Genomic DNA, 15902 nt, shown 5'->3' with positions numbered 1-15902 from the left:
TATTTTATTGTGCTCTCATACTCAATCAACTCATTGTATGGAAGAGTTCGAGAATGCACTATGCAGTCACTTTGCTGTTGATGCCACAGCCCTCACAGTCTTCCTAGCCTTGTCCTTTTTACCACTGTAAGAGTTCACCTATCTGACAGCTTGAATAGTCAAAGGAGAAACTCATAGAACAATTCAAAGCCTTAAATTCTACTGCTGTCTGAAAAGCTGCTTACTGAAATTATCCCTATTCAGATCTATTAGTTGGTGTGAAAAAAAAGATAAATAAAATGAAAACTGAAAGAAATTACAGACAGGAAGAAGGAAGGAAAAGTAAAAAAAGGTAATAAAAAGCTGTAAAAAACCAGATTTCTTTCTTCCCTAATCCTTCAATTTCTTTCATTTGTTACTGTAAAGGACAGGAGCTACTCGTAGCATATTCAGAAGTATGAAACTGTAAGATAATGTTCTACAGCTGAATTACAAGTAAAAAGAATCGACTGCATAAATTGATTCACTTTTTGTGATTGTTGCTTCTCCTCATGTCACTGCAGTTTGGAGGATGGACTAGTGAACATGTTTTGTCTTTTGCTCCCCAGTGCTCTGCAGAATGTGGTGACGGAGTCCGTACACGTTCTGTGGTTTGTATGACAAACCATGTCAGCAGTTTGCCTCTGGAAGGCTGTGGCAATAACAGACCCTCTGAAACAACCCCCTGTAGTAATGGACCCTGTGCTGGTAAAGTGGAGTGGTTTGCTGGTGGCTGGACACAGGTAAGCTCTATGTCTAACACAGGTATTTGTTTTCTGCTGGTATTTTACTTTACAAAATTGATTTCTGTTGAATGAAGCTGTGTGCTGTAAGGTATTTCTGTACCTGTGGAATATTTGGATTTTTTTTTTTAACATTTTGCTGAGTTGATGCTTAGTGCTTTTCAGCACCTGCTGGTTTTTTACTTTGATTACAATAAGATTTTGTTCTTCTCTTCTTCTGTACTTTGTTTTTATTTCTCATTTATTAACCCAATGTCTTTATAAAATGAAAGATAACAGAAAGCCACTTGACATACTTAGATGAATGCTAAAGCAAAAGATATGCACCTTTTGAAGGATAGCCTTTGTAATCATGCATACCTGTAGGGATATGTATGTATATAGAGAGAGAGATAGATAAAGATTTGGAATTTCCAAAAGATAAGTAGGTTGAAGAACAATGGCTAAATTGGAAAGTAAGCTTCAGTATTGTCCTGATGAAATTCATGATAAAAGATGAAAAGAACAAAATTTGGTTAGTGGCCTGTATCCTGATGCTCTTTCCTTAAGATAACTCCTTCCCTTGATCCACACCTTAATAGTTCTTCTTGTTCTAAATAAATATTCCTGCTGTCAGAAGCAAAGGGATTTGTCAGCTGATGCTCATTTATGTCCCATTGTGTGGGCTCTCATATAGCCTAGAGAGCCTTTTGGACTGCTGGTGCCAGGACTTCATGAGCTGTTAAGGAAAATTCTCTTAGCTGTGCTGGTAACTCACAGTAATTCAGATTCCAAGATCATTTCAGGTGATGAGTTGGGCATTAAACTGGTACAGCTGAGATGCAGGTTACAGGGCTACTACTATGCTAATGTTTTCAAGTGTAAGTGGTATTTGTATTGTATAAGAGAAATAACAAATACAGATTTAAAACATACTTAGCTGTAATTCTAGTAACAGGGTAAATCTGGGCCTCTGTATCCACTCTTGCTACCTCAGAGAGAAATGTTCAGGTCATCCTAACTCTCACCATTCTATTCTGAATAAGTAATTTCTGACCTTTATAGTTTCCTGCTCTTTTAAGATAATTCATCTTCTTCCTTAGCATGAGATGGAATTGTTTGATGCATACCAAGGGTACAAAGTCTTTCCTTTGTGCTATCTGAACAAAGTGTCTGACAACATCTATTCTGCCGTCCAAATCCTGACTTCTAAATACCAAAATGAAAGCAGAGAGTTGGTAGACCAGAGCAGGAGAGAGCGTTGGTGGATGACCTTCCTGATTATGCTCCACTAGAGCTAAGGCTGAATGTTAAGATACTGTATGTTTTTTGGAGGAACCGTTGAAAGAGAGAGGTGACAGAGACATTCAGCATTAAACAAAGTGCAGTTGTGTTATTTCCTGTAGAATGTATTTCAGTGCATTCACCTCAAGGTTTTCCATTCAGTTGAAGGTTTTCATTCGTGTCTGGTAAAGGGATCACAAATTCCACCCAAAATATATTCCAAAACTCTCCACTTTTAATAACATTTGATTGGTTTAGGCTACAAAAAGCTTTTGAAAATAATAGTCATTTACATAATGTACAAACCAATATGTTGCTAATATCATCTTCTAAAAACCTTTTTACAAGAGCTAGGAACAGTATTGTGTGTGGATTTAACCTTTAAATGGTCAGTAAGAGTCCACGAGTCAAATTTGCTTCTCAGAACTGGAACCAACACTGCATCACATCAATACTTGCAAACACAAAAAAGAACACCCTGGCAGATCAAAGCATTTTCTAAACACCACACAGAATGTGAGGATTTGTAAAGCTGCAAAACTGTACTCTAATCTTAAAACGCTCCAAGGTTCAATGCAGTGCAGACAATCCTGCTTCAGCAAGAAAAAATATCACTGTTTTAGAAGAAAGTAAGTTATGCTTCTCTTTTCATTAGAAAAATAAATACCAGTTTCTTTATGTAGCTAAAGGAAAAACTGGAATCTCCAAAAGTACATTTGTGTCTTCTTCATAAAAATAATTAGAAATATGTTTTGAGTCAATGGTACCATGTGAAATAAAAATTCACAGAAGTACAGTTTTAACTGCTGTAACCATTTTTAAGATTAAAAACTAAATATGTACCTGACACTTCAGTAGTCATTTGATGAATTAAGTCTTTACTGCATCCATCAGCATTTTCTTGTCCTGGTTCCTAACTGGGACTTGCTGGCTACTATGTCGGTACTACGTACAAAGAAGAATAATAACCCGAGGTTCATCTAGGCTACTATTCTGGTTCTGGGAGATGAAAACATTGCTGCAGGAACTTAATCCATACTTTACCTTTTTCCTTTCACTTCAAGTAATATAAAGAGATGCCAGCAATGGAAGGAAAGGCATGGTTATTTAAGTTCATTTTACTGAAGAAAGAACGTATACAAGTAAGGAAATGGATTTTGGATGTTAGTGTCTAGGGGTGTGACCAAGAATAGGCAAATTAACAAACTTTCCTGTTTGAATATGAATTTAAAATGAGAGTGTGTGTGTGTGTGTGGCTTTATTTCAGAAACAAATAACATAGAGAAACGTGTTACTTTGGAAAGAAGCTGAAACACATAAGTAGCGTAATGAAGTCCCCCACTTCTTTTTGTTGTCTGATACAGTGCTCTACTGAATGTGGCAGTGGAACTCAACAGAGAGAAGTCATTTGTATTAGGAAATCTGAAGGTAATTTTGATGTTTTGAACCCCTATGAATGTTCATATTTGGAAAAACCTCCCAGCCAGCAATCCTGCTACCTCAAACCCTGTGGATCTAAGTGGTTTCATACAGAATGGAGCACAGTAAGTCTATTATGCTTTTCTGTATCTAGTTTTGTTTAGTATGTCTTTTTGTGTATATACTGAAGTGGAGCACCATTTGGATAAAACCATGAATCGTGAAATTGACGTAAACTTGCACAGGAGTGATACTAAAAAAGAAAGCATACTGTAGTATCCAGTGGGGCTTACGAAAGTTTGGAAGTCTTTTGAACAGGAGGAGATGCTGCCTGCTTTATAAAGTTAGTTTAACCCTTAATGAGACTATGTAGTACACTAAGAAATTCTTTTAAGACATCTAGTTTAATTAAAATTTAGGAGCCCATAATAAACAATGAGGGATGTATTCAGTTTTTAAAATCTGTTTTACCATAATGTTTTACTGCTCAACTCTTCACTGTAATACTTAGAACTTTACTGAGAGAAAACTTACTGTAGAGCTTCATATATTTTCAGTTTCACTTGGAAGTGGACCAGCTACGTTCACCAGTGCCACAAAATACTTTGTTTTCATTTATTTTACCATCATTTCCTATGCCTGATGAAGCTTACTGGATTTTTACCAAAAAAAATCAACATTTTTCTCCTAAATGAAAATCAGAAAGTCCATTGTCATCTTAGAATGAAAGATGGTGTGAAAACTACTTACATGGTATCATATCTAATGCAGTAACTTAGTCCCTTGCTTGAACCTTAAATCAAATCAAGAATAACAGCTCTGAAACGTGGAAGCACCTCAGATGCCTTCAGTTTGAGTTCCCTTAGTCAGGAACCTTTGGAATTGCTTCCTCCACATGATGAGATAAATTATTTTGGTTTTCCCTTTTCCTAAATGCTCAATTATTTGACTGGCCTTCTGCCAGCACTCAAAAGCAGAAAAGAAGGTAGAATGGTTTTAACAAAGCAAATCAGCTGAAGGTAATCCTGATTTGTCTTCATTAATTGCAGACATATATGTCTGAAAAAAACATCCAAATTTGACTTATAATAAAATCCATGTAGATCAATGTATGTTCTTTGATGTTGCTGGAAACCCTTTGGATTCTTTATTGAGCTGTTAGTTTAGATTAAATAACTTCTTCTTAGCAAACCCTTTTTTAAATGTGAACCTGGAGATGTGTAGTATCTAATATTTCCTACTGTTAGACCTAAAGAGAAAGGATTATGGGATTAGCCCATGAGTAGAAAAGTTGGTTCAAAGGCCCCTGTACTAGGTTTTGAAACTATCCAGTTCATATCTTCATCAGACTTTTTTATATGACCTAGGATAATTGGTGTGGTCTCTCAGCCATGGAAATTAAATGGCTGCCTAACACAGAATAATGGGGTTTGTATATAGTGTGTTCTATATAGCACCTAAATGCTGGCTTGATTCCATTTTAAGTGCTACAGATCTTAAGTGAAGTTCTTACTGCTGGATGTGAGATAATTATAATATTCTATACAGACATGTATCAAGAGTAATTATGTAAAAACCCAGAAGCGTTCTATTACTGCCACAACTTAAAGTTGAAAGAGCAATTTAAAAATCTATTATTGAGAATATCTCAGTTGCTACAATACTTTTACAAAATTATTTTCAAATAATAATTTATAATTTGATAGTGATAAGGTTTTTTGCAGTGTTAGGAAAAGAAATAATTATGCACAAAAAGTCAGAACAAAAATATTCTTACTAGCTTGGGGCTATTTAGGTTTTAATCATTATAAATGACCCAGGTTTAATTAGGTTTCTGAGCAATTAGGTCAAACTGGACAGTGAGCCAAATCTCAAAGACCTCACTCAGGCGAAATTCTTGAAGTCAACAGGGGATTTGCTTCAGTATGGGCATAAATGTGTAATAATTGGCTTTAAAAATACCATGACAAACAAGTACAAAAGTCTCTGGCTTGATAACAGACTTGGAAGGAACACAGAAATAGTTTCTTTAGAAATTCAAAGAAACCTGTATCGCTTAGTAAAATTGTTACACTGCAAGATGTGAAATATGATTGAGTGCTGGAAAAAAGGCAATTGAAATTATTCCTGATTGTGTATAAATTGAGGCAAAAATTAAGTGAGAGCAGTGCAGTCAGGAGAGAAAGTTCAGTGCAGGAACATCTTGAAGTAGGAAATGTGGATACTATGGAAATAGTACATTTGGGAGCTGTATATTAATAAGCAGAGAACAAGACTCATTGGAGAAGAAAAAGCTAACTAATCAATCCAGAATGGGAAATATTCTTGACTGTTTTCAGTTGTGCAGTGTCTACCATGTTTACTTGTCAAATTCTTGCCCCTGTGGTCAAAATGAGTTTGAACCCTTAGTGAAATTGCACCTGTGTGTTAAGGACTGTGCAGCTGGAAAACAAAAAAAACCCAGAAGTGGTAAAGGTAATAAAAGGCTACGACCATACCTAAGTCTGGCTTCAAGGTTCCCTTTTATCTTACTTTTGGGTTTGCCCCATCTCATATGGTCTTTGTAAACTTCAGCTTTTGTATTTCAGTGTTCCAAGTCCTGTGAAGGAGGATTTCGGGTTCGAGAGGTACGATGTCTATCAGATGACATGACAGCCAGTACTCAGTGTGATACACAGCTTAAACCTGAAGAAAAAGAGACGTGTAATACACAGGATTGTATCCCTGAAATAGGTAAGGAAGAGGAAGCTTCTGTTTTAACTATGGAACTCCATCTAGTGGAGGAAATACATGATCTTGCAGACATTTGAGAGTGTATTTTCTTTATCAAGTTCAGGGTTTTATTTTTACACAAAATATAGCTCTTTTCTGTGGTGTAAGAGTAGGTTTTAATTTCTGATTAAAAATATTTTTCTTGTAACATATAAAAAACTCACTCACTTTTAAAGTTGCTGAGATTGTGAGAAATCTGCTTCTGTGAAAAAGGTACATACAGCATGTTTTTATGCAGCCTCCTTGCATGCTCAAAGGTTTCTCTTGGCAGAGTCTTTAAAACAAAAAAAGCATAATGCATAATATACTGTATTTGGTAATAAGTTCTATGGATCCAGGAAGTGCAATTAAGCAGTTTTCTATATAAGATTATATATACATATAATTATATATTATATAGGTTATATAATGTACATTATAATATGTAGTATGCAATAAATATGCACATACACATAATTTGGCATTTGATTTAGTTGTTCATCTGATACAAATTTTAATAGTAAAGAGAATGGGTTAGGGAAAAGAAAATGCAAGTATTTAGAACCAGTTTCAATTCTTGAGTTCTACAGCAATTTTTATTTGAGAATTATTCTTCAATATAATTTAACCATATAAAAATCTGGTATCCCACTTTTATTTTTAAAATTTATTATATGTGTTATTATTTCTTTATTTAAAACAGATTTGTACAGAATTGCTCATATTTACATCTTCTATTAGTATTTTGTCATTCAGTCTTTTAAGGTGTTAGGACACCTTAGTTTTTGATCACATATGTGATTATAAGAAAATCTTAGTTGTCACTTGCAAAGTATTCTAACCCTGTTGGTCATTAAGTAACGGACCACATCCTAACAGCTTCAAAAAATGGGGATTGATAAGAACACCAGCTTCTGTCTTTTTGAATCTATTACCATTTGTAATATTTATCAGGAGAGAGGTGATTTACTCTTTTCCACTAGTTAGATCCATCAGTACTTGTACATAACATTTGCAGATTCTGGTACCGTCTGTACACCGCCACAAGAGATTAGTACCTGTGATTCTAAAAATGAAGTGGACAGGTGCCAAGTGAAGAATAGTAGAGATTTTGTCATCTTTATTCAAGACAAATCTTTTGTTTAATAAAAAACAGGGACCCCCAATATAAATGGGTATAGGTACATTTCTTCCACCATTTTATGTATCTTTATATTCAATGTAGAAAATCTTGAATAATCTAATTTATATGCATAGGTTGCTGATTTAACATGATAATGAACGTTGAAATACATGTCCAAGGGATTTTACATGATAAAAAGAAAGGAAGTTGGTTATTTGTTGCTCTAAAACTGTTTTCTTCAGCTTCTTCTCTCTTCCTTTTCTCCACAGATGAGAACTGCAAAGATAAATACTACAATTGCAATGTGGTGGTTCAGGCCCGGCTCTGTGTCTACAGCTACTACAAAACAGCCTGTTGTGCATCCTGTACACGTGTGGCAAACAGACAAACAGGGTTTCTAGGACATAGATAACAAATACTCCTCTACTCAAAGCATCAATGTCAGTCTTCGGATGGAGCTGGAACAGTGTTACGTTTTTGACTACAGCAGGTTTTAGCTTCTTAGAGATGGTTCTTTATATTGCTGAGTACATCAAGACTATGGTTAAATCTCACACCTTTTCAGTTACAGTTATTGTGCAGTTATCTTTTTTTAAATGTTTGTTGTAAAACCATGATCTCGTTAAAGGATTAATTTTTAACCATACTGTTCTTTGCACCTGCTCATCAGATAGTTATTTAAAGAACATACCAGCCTTAGTGTTGTGAAAATTGAAATCAATCACAGGCAGTTACTGGAGATATTTGACCAGTATGGATGCAGCTGCTGCATTACTTTCTGGGTGCTTACTGTTACTTGGTATTTTGTACTGCCTTAAATTAGGCGACTAAATCAATGAAACATGCACATGAGAAAAATTACTTCACAAAGAACCAGACCCTTAAGTACCTATTTATCATCAGTTTCTTAGCACTCTAACGTATATTTTTAATTACTTCAGACCATTCATAATAAATTAGTCACTGTTAAACTCTCTCAGTTGTACTTTTAACTAACTTCCTGTCCTCAGGCAGCAAATATATATACACTTGACTGCCAAAAGTGCCTTTATATTTAATTCATAAACTCTTGAAGTTACACTTTTCTAATTTTGTATGGGTTTTGAAATACATGACCTACCAGAGTGCCACTAGTGTCTAGCCTTTTAAATCTTCTAACAACTGCAGCTGCCAGTGAGACATTTACCAGAAAGGTGAAGAGCTTTTGCTGGTGTAAAAGAAAGTGATTGTTTCCATTGGCAAGGTCTCTTTCCTCTTGGGCAGCTATTTCAGTGAACTGCTATCTTGCCTAATGTCTTGCCTCTTGCACTGTTGCTTAACAACTCTCGTACCAAAGTACTTTGTTCAGACCTGGTCTGGATACATCACCAGTTTCTGAAACAACCACCAAAGGATGCTAGCCTGTGTGCTATATAGTAGTCTGTTACTCTTAATATTAGGCAGCAGCATGAGTGTAGTAGCTGAGTATCCCTAAAAAGGAGATTTTAGCTATTGACATTCTTCATGTTTTAATCAGATATTACAACATACTTGATTTTTTTTTAGTCAATGTTTCATCCCGCAATTCTATTCATGTCACTTCTTTTCTGCTATTCAAGGAGGGCTCCAGACTTTGAGCTGAATTTAAGTGGTGATTTTTCATTTCTGCAATTACCATACTCAGCCTTGGGACTTGCTAATAGCAAATAGAATGCCTTGCAGTGCAGATGAAAGCTTTTGCATTATCTGCACATTCTCTAGCATTTTCCTGAGAGATCTTTCAAATGTGCAAATAAGACTGAGGGAAAAAATAAACACCTCCGCTTATTCAGCTGTTTATTACAGCATATTGCTTGTAAATTACTGATACCCGACTATGCATCTATTTCTAAGGTGCCTGTTGTCTGAGTTGAAAAAGTTTTAATAATCTATGTTGTCACTCCCAGTGATGTGATAATAACAGTGACTAAGGTGTTTTGCTACTGATGAAGAGCCGTGTTTGAACCTCATTTTGTGTTCTTTTCTTCTTACTGGTTTGGTGGAAAGGATGTAGAAGAGACAATGGGGTACTGGGATGCAAAGGTTGCTGGGTGTAAGCTGCAGGAAGGTGGAACTTTGTAGTCTAAAATCTGCCTTGGGCTGAGAAAAACCTTAGATTCAGTCACTTATGAAAACTGTATTTTAGACATGACAAACTGCTGCTGTTTGGCTGATATGAAGAACTCTTCCCCCTAAAATTTGAAGTTACTCTTTGTGACTACAAACCAATAATTTCATTGGCTCTTTCTGTACAGCTTGATTTGGGCTTTTTCATTGTGATTAACTGATATGAAGCTATTAGAAACAGAAATGCCAATTAGAAAACCTTGCATTTGAGTTCGTGAGTCTTCCTTAGTCCTATTCCTATGTATTATGAATATTTATTCATAAAGATAACTTACAGATAAGTGATCATATTATATTCCTTAGATTCTTGACTAAAGAATGATGCAGAGAAAATGCAGCATAAACAAGGCCGGAATCCAGTGTTAGTAAATATAAATCTTCATCTGGACATCTCATTGCAGCAAATGTTAACATACAGGATATAATTTTTGCTGTTTCTCTCATGTCCCAAGGAAGTGTATCCTGTTAGCCTGAGGGAGATACTGGCTCCGTAAAAAGGTTTTCTGAAAACCACAAGGCAAATGAAATGCAGAGAGGTAATCAGGTTTGCAATCAATGCAAAGAAAATAATCTGCTTGCACACACTTTTGGCTGTGAGGTAGTCAGCGACTCAGCACAGATACAGGTGATCCTGGTCTTTTGTAAAATATGTTATTTTACATTGGTTTCTTTTGAAAAGGTGATCATGTTGTAGGTTCCATTAAGCTACCACTAAAGTAAAAAGAGTTCATGGGAGCTAGATATCAAATATATACATACACATAGCAATATAACCCTGTATTGCTCCTAAGGTATACAACTTTGTGAATTGAATGCAGTGAGTTATGATTATACAAAGTGTACCTTTTCTTTCTTTTTTTTTTGTTTTAGTAAAGGGACAGTTTTCAGATGTACCAAATATAACAAACAAGATTGTTTCACCTATTTAAATGGCTTGTAATAAGTAAACTGCCAGAATATTGCTGAACTTGAACTTAATCGTTTCTCATCTCATGTGTCAGCATAACCAAAACAGTGGTTCCTGCAAAATGAACTGACAAACTGTTGTTTTCAGCACTTTGACATACTGATATTGTCTACACAAACTAAGTGCTTTGCTAAGATTTCACCATCACACAAAGTGTACTTTTGAAATTGTGACTATTGCAAGTGTTTGTTTTAATAGAGCAGTGCACCAATTTAGGATGATGCCTGCAGAGGGCCTGATTATACTTTCAGTGTAAATGAGATGTGGCCTTAATGAATGCAGTAGACTTAGCGTAGGTGTAAAACCAATATAAGCAAGAAATTATGCAGGCATCTGTGTTGGAATGCTTTCATTTCCTGATATTTTAACATTGGTCAAAATCTCACAGAATAGTGGGGAAAAATGTTTCTTTGCCTTAAAAATTTTCACCTAACACAATCCAGTGAGACCAAAGTGTAGGAAGGCTGCTGTAGATGATTGACTCAAAGAGTCTAAGCAGTCTAACTGTGTATAAGGGTAAAATCAGCATACTGCTTTCATATCTTGGAGACATGCCGCAGGCCAAAAGCAGCTCGATCCAGAGCAGGCTTTGTTGTTCATCAGGTTATCATGGGTCCCATCAGGGTTTGCTAACTCCTACACAATGTCAGATCCAAGCATATGGAGGCAGAACTCCTGTGTATAGCGACTGCGTGCCAAGTTAGAGAGCACTTCCTGGGAGCACTGAACTCATGGAGTTCTCCTTTCCTCTCGCTAGCTGAGAAAACCACAGAAGATGATGTAGAAGCATAAGAGTTGCTCCTGTGGGAATGACCTTGTGTCTGACTTGGCCAGCAATGAAACAAAGTTAGTATTTGCTTTAGTTTCTCTGACTTTTCAGTCCGCAGAACTCTGAAGGGCTTGTTAGCAGCAGTTGAATGCTGGGGAGTCAGGAGACATGGGTGTTCTTGCAAGCCTTGCCAGTCTTGAAGTCCAGCTGTAGTGTGTGCCCACTGACTCCATGCAGGACTGCCAGAGTATCCCTACACAGGAAACTAATGGCTTCCTCATTACACACGTAATCTATTTTTTTTTTTCCAATACTCCATCAAATGGAGAACTTTCTGTGTGAATAATGCAGTGGTTAATGTTAATATTGTTGGGTAGATCCCACCTTTCTAACAGTATGATTCAGTTCAGAATTTGGTACTTTTATGCAGAAGCAACCCAATGTGTTGGAGAACAACAATGCGTAAATGCCAAAGTGTAGTTTAGGTTACTTCTTCATGAACTTTATAAAAGTATAGCCCTGACTCAAGTGAGAACTTGTAGAATGGAAGAGCACGTGGGGCAGCAGTTTCGTCAGGACCTTGCTACTTACTTTGGTTATGTTCAAGTATTAGAAGGCACCTCTGAGGAAGGAAGTAGGTCGGTGCTGGAAACAACTTATGACTAGTAAAGGGGAGGTTGCACCTTCCTGAAGGAAGGAGTTTGCTTCTGCTTTATAATCTATACCACTGTAAGTAAGAAAACGTACTTTCCAAGGGCTTTGCTTTTTATCATCCTGCTGACTTGTCTCTCTTTTACACACACGTGTTCTCTTGTTCTTATCCACCCCATTGTCCTTAGGATGACAGTATTCAGTTTTGTCAGAATTACTGAAAAACCTGAACTGGCCATTTGGATGCTGAAAATCTGTGTTAGAAATAAGCCCAGCTATTAACAGAGCTATATTCCTGCCAGTCCAGTGATTTTGTGTGTGTGTCCATATTTTAAATGCATAGTATTAAAGTACCTACTGAATTCATTCCTGTGAACTTGCAATTGCACAGCTATTAAATATGCAGTAGCCCTTCATTCTCACTTCTAACCTCTGTTGTATAAAAAAAAAAAAGGCAATAATGCTTTTTACACTCAAAAAGGAAAAAAACTCCATGTCTACCTGGTTTTCCTGTGACTTACACTCTGAATTTTTAACAGGTGTTCTGTGTATTAAGCAGACAATTCATGTACATGTCTGTAACTTGAACAAAAACATGTAATTTTGAACACTGAAAGTAAACTTCCTTTATTCCTAAGCTTACAGAATACATTTCTGCACAATACATTAGCTGTTGTTTAGAAAGTTGAATCAAATAATTATTTCTATATCAGAAATGAAAAATCATCCACTAAGCATTTTCAATATATTTTAAAGAAAACTTATCGTCATTGTAATGATGATATGGTGAAACGATCATGTAATGATGACTTGGTGAAAATTCCACTTACAGGAACTTATGCCAGATCTGAACTCAGTTCTTCTCAGCTTTTAGCAACCAAAAGTTCTTAAGAATGTGAGTTCCCAGTCTTCTATATCCCCATTTACTACAATGAGTTATAGATAACTACCACTATAGCTGGAGAGCTTAATTTTGAGAAGACCTTCCAGAGACAGTCTGTCATTGCTGCTTGACCTGAACTGTTTTATCCATGCTGTCCCAGTGGCCTTGGCAGGAGTTGAGTACATACGAGCTTGTGAAGTCCCATCATAGTCACTCAGGATTTACTGAGTGTCACTCAGGATCAGGAAGGACTGGAGACAAAAGAAACCTTAACTTTTTTAATATGTATAAAATTGTCTACGTGACCCTCATAATTGATTTTGGCAGAAGGATATACTTTATTATAACTTATTTTGTTGTTATTTGTAAATACAAGATGTCTATGGGAAATATGTAATTCTGAGCTGTCTATAAAACAAGCCACTGCACCAAAATATTTCAAATATTTAGAATAGGCAGATTTTTTATTAAAAGGGACCTAATATGTATTTATTTACATAGATCATTCAAATTTTGTCCAGTTCTTTCATTATACTAACCCATCTTTTTAGGGAATTTTATAGCACAGGTATTACATATATATTTTTGTATATGTCATACTGTAAATCCATAATACAATTTTCTAAACTTTCTGATTAGCCAGTTCTTTGAGTGAAGAATTAAAGGGGGAGATTATAGGCAAATTGCTTTCTGACTCGTTCAGGAATATGTATCCGTGGCAATGCACCTGAACCAGAACTGTACAGCAGCCTTTTCTTATTGTATACATTTTCTCTTTGATGAAAAAATGTTAACTATTTTTGTTTATGACTAATTTATTGTTTATTATTGTGAAAAATAAAGTAATTCAAGATGAATTTATGTGACATCATTTTTGAAATTATTTTATTGTTTAGTTCTGCCAAATTTTCTTGATAATTAAGTGCAAGTATCAACAAGGGTATAACACACTCATGGAATGCTTACTTCAATTTAGGAGCAAGATATATGTTGCAGCTGTACAAAGGGAAGAGTAACATCCTGATAGACCATCCCTAAGATAATCATGCACATTCCACAGGGAAAGGGCAGCCATGACCTGGTGGTCTGTTGGAGGCAGATCATTCCCTGTGCAGGTTTGCTCCCAGTGTATTCTCAATTTTAGTGTCAGTCAGTCTGTCACTTCCCCACGTAGACTCGGCAAGGGAAGTGGTGTGCATTTTCAGGAAGTGGTTGAACCCTCAGTCTGAGTTTTGTAATCTTGTTATTCTTTGTTTCTAATTGCATGTTTTCCAGTGAGTGCTTTATCAGTGAAAAAATAGCAATGTATCAGCAAAATAATCTATGTGTGGATGCAGCTGAATCGTGTCCATAGCATAAAACAACGTCTTACACGGGTGCTGAGGGAACGTGCAGTCTGTATTTCTGTTGGTGGCTGAAGGGTGGGTTTATTTTCCCCACTCTGACATAACCAGACCGCCATGGTAGGCAGTCCACTGCAAATCTAATTACACTTTCACTAAAATTAGTTCATTCCAAGGGAGAAGAACAATTTCTAAGCCTTTTCGAAGATAACAATGTTCCTTGACCGCCTTGTTCTCTTTGCTTTTGGGAGAAATGGAACTTGGCGGCGGCGTGAGCGGTGCTCGGGTGCGCGCACGGCGGCGCGAGGCTGCCTGAGGGGCCACGCGCAGAGGCCTGGTGTGCGCGGCGCGGTGCCCGGCGCAGCCTGGAACCTCCCTGGGCTGCATGCTGCCCAGGCTGGTGTCTGGAAGTGTTTAGCAGACATTTGGTGTTTTGAAAAAAAAAGTAACACTTGAAATATTGAGCCAAAAGGTTATAGGGTAAGTTACTGGTGCTTCTCCCATGTGATCTTTAAAGTAAACTTTCAACATAAAACTAGGAGTCTTGTAGCGGGTGCAGTACTTTACCTTCCTCAGCTTTCTTTGGAAGTGAGCTGGCCAGGGTAAATGTGGTTTGCCAGAGCCTTCAAGCCCGAGTGGCATCATATTGCCAGATGCCACGTTTTTCAGGCCACAGACAGACAGAGTGCGCTACTTTCCATCAGTTGTGCAAGGAGCAAACCTGGCTAAAAGTAGATACAGAGACTGTAGCCAAAGTCATGTAAGCTGTATGCAACTCTGCGCTGATCAGTTGTTGAGTACTAAACGCTCATCTTTAATGCCTGACTCCACACCCCGTTTCTATGTTAAACTTGAATTTGTCACTTCAGAATATTCCTGTGCAAGCAGTCTTACTATAGCTAGCCTGATCGTCCTAAAAGAAAATGGGAACCAAAGGAAAACATTGTGGTGGGTTTATTGATTAGATAAAATCAAGTAATAGCTCTTAAAAGAAGCAAAGTCTCCACAGATGCAGATTGCAATGAGGAGCAAATAAGCAAAACTCAATGTTGTCTTCCTGTCTTGTTTTCTAGTACAGCTAGACTGATCTGAGTATTGATCAAGAATGCTCAGGTTTGATTTGGTTGGTTTTGGTGAGGTTTTTTTTTTTTGAGATGTATAGATGTACCCAGAGAATATAGCACAATGCCTGTCCACAAAATAAAAGTGTAAAGCTCTTCACAGAACAGCTGAGGTTGGAAGACACCTCTGGAGACCAAGTATTTGACCACCCCCCCACCCCCTGTCCCCCGCTCAAAGTAGCTATAGCGGGTTGCCTAGGGCTTTGTACAGATAGGTTTTGAACATCATCCAAAGGTGTTTTCATACTTTCAGGTGGAATTCACTGTTGTTGAGTTTGTGCCCATTGCCTCTTGACCTGTCACTGTGCATGCCTGAGAAGAGCCTGGCTCCATTGTCTTCAAACCTTCCCATCAGGTATTTTTACACATTGATAAGATCACCTCTGAGCCTTTTCTTCTCCAGATTGAACAGTCCCAACTAACTGTTTTGGCTTCTCATATGAGAGGTGCTCCAGTCAGTCCTTCATTTATCTTTGCAACCCTTTACTGGGCTCCCTCTGTTAAGTCTGTCTCTGTCTTGGATAGATCCTCATACTTCATTCATCCCAATGACCTATGCCTTAATATTCTGAGCCAACAAGGACACTGCACACAAGATGTTCCACCTGGTGGGAAACTGCATTTATTTTTGTGGTCTACCTAGCACAAGAGTAACTGATGAAAAAAAGTGTCCAAAATGAGGGCAGTAAATGTATAAAAGATGTAC

General features: G+C 37.0%; 1 protein-coding gene across 4 annotated transcripts in view; it reads left to right on the top strand.

Annotated features, from left to right (window-relative positions):
* THSD4 (thrombospondin type 1 domain containing 4) overlaps positions 1-13589 on the top strand; it is a 345093-nt gene extending 331504 nt beyond the window's left edge. For all 4 annotated transcript variants that reach the window (XM_061999825.1, XM_061999823.1, XM_061999824.1 and 1 more), the window contains 4 exons: positions 588-761; positions 3389-3568; positions 6032-6176; positions 7587-13589. In XM_061999825.1, the coding sequence (XP_061855809.1) occupies positions 588-761; positions 3389-3568; positions 6032-6176; positions 7587-7729 (642 nt within the window). In that variant the 3' untranslated portion in view covers positions 7730-13589. The remainder of the gene's footprint in view (positions 1-587; positions 762-3388; positions 3569-6031; positions 6177-7586) is intronic.
* The last annotated feature ends 2313 nt before the right edge of the window (positions 13590-15902 follow it).

This window comes from Colius striatus, chromosome 7, assembly GCF_028858725.1.
Source record: "Colius striatus isolate bColStr4 chromosome 7, bColStr4.1.hap1, whole genome shotgun sequence".
NCBI classification, from domain to species: Eukaryota; Metazoa; Chordata; class Aves; order Coliiformes; family Coliidae; genus Colius; species Colius striatus.
Note: the sequence above shows the minus strand (reverse complement) of the source record. Positions and strands in the feature narration are given on the sequence as shown.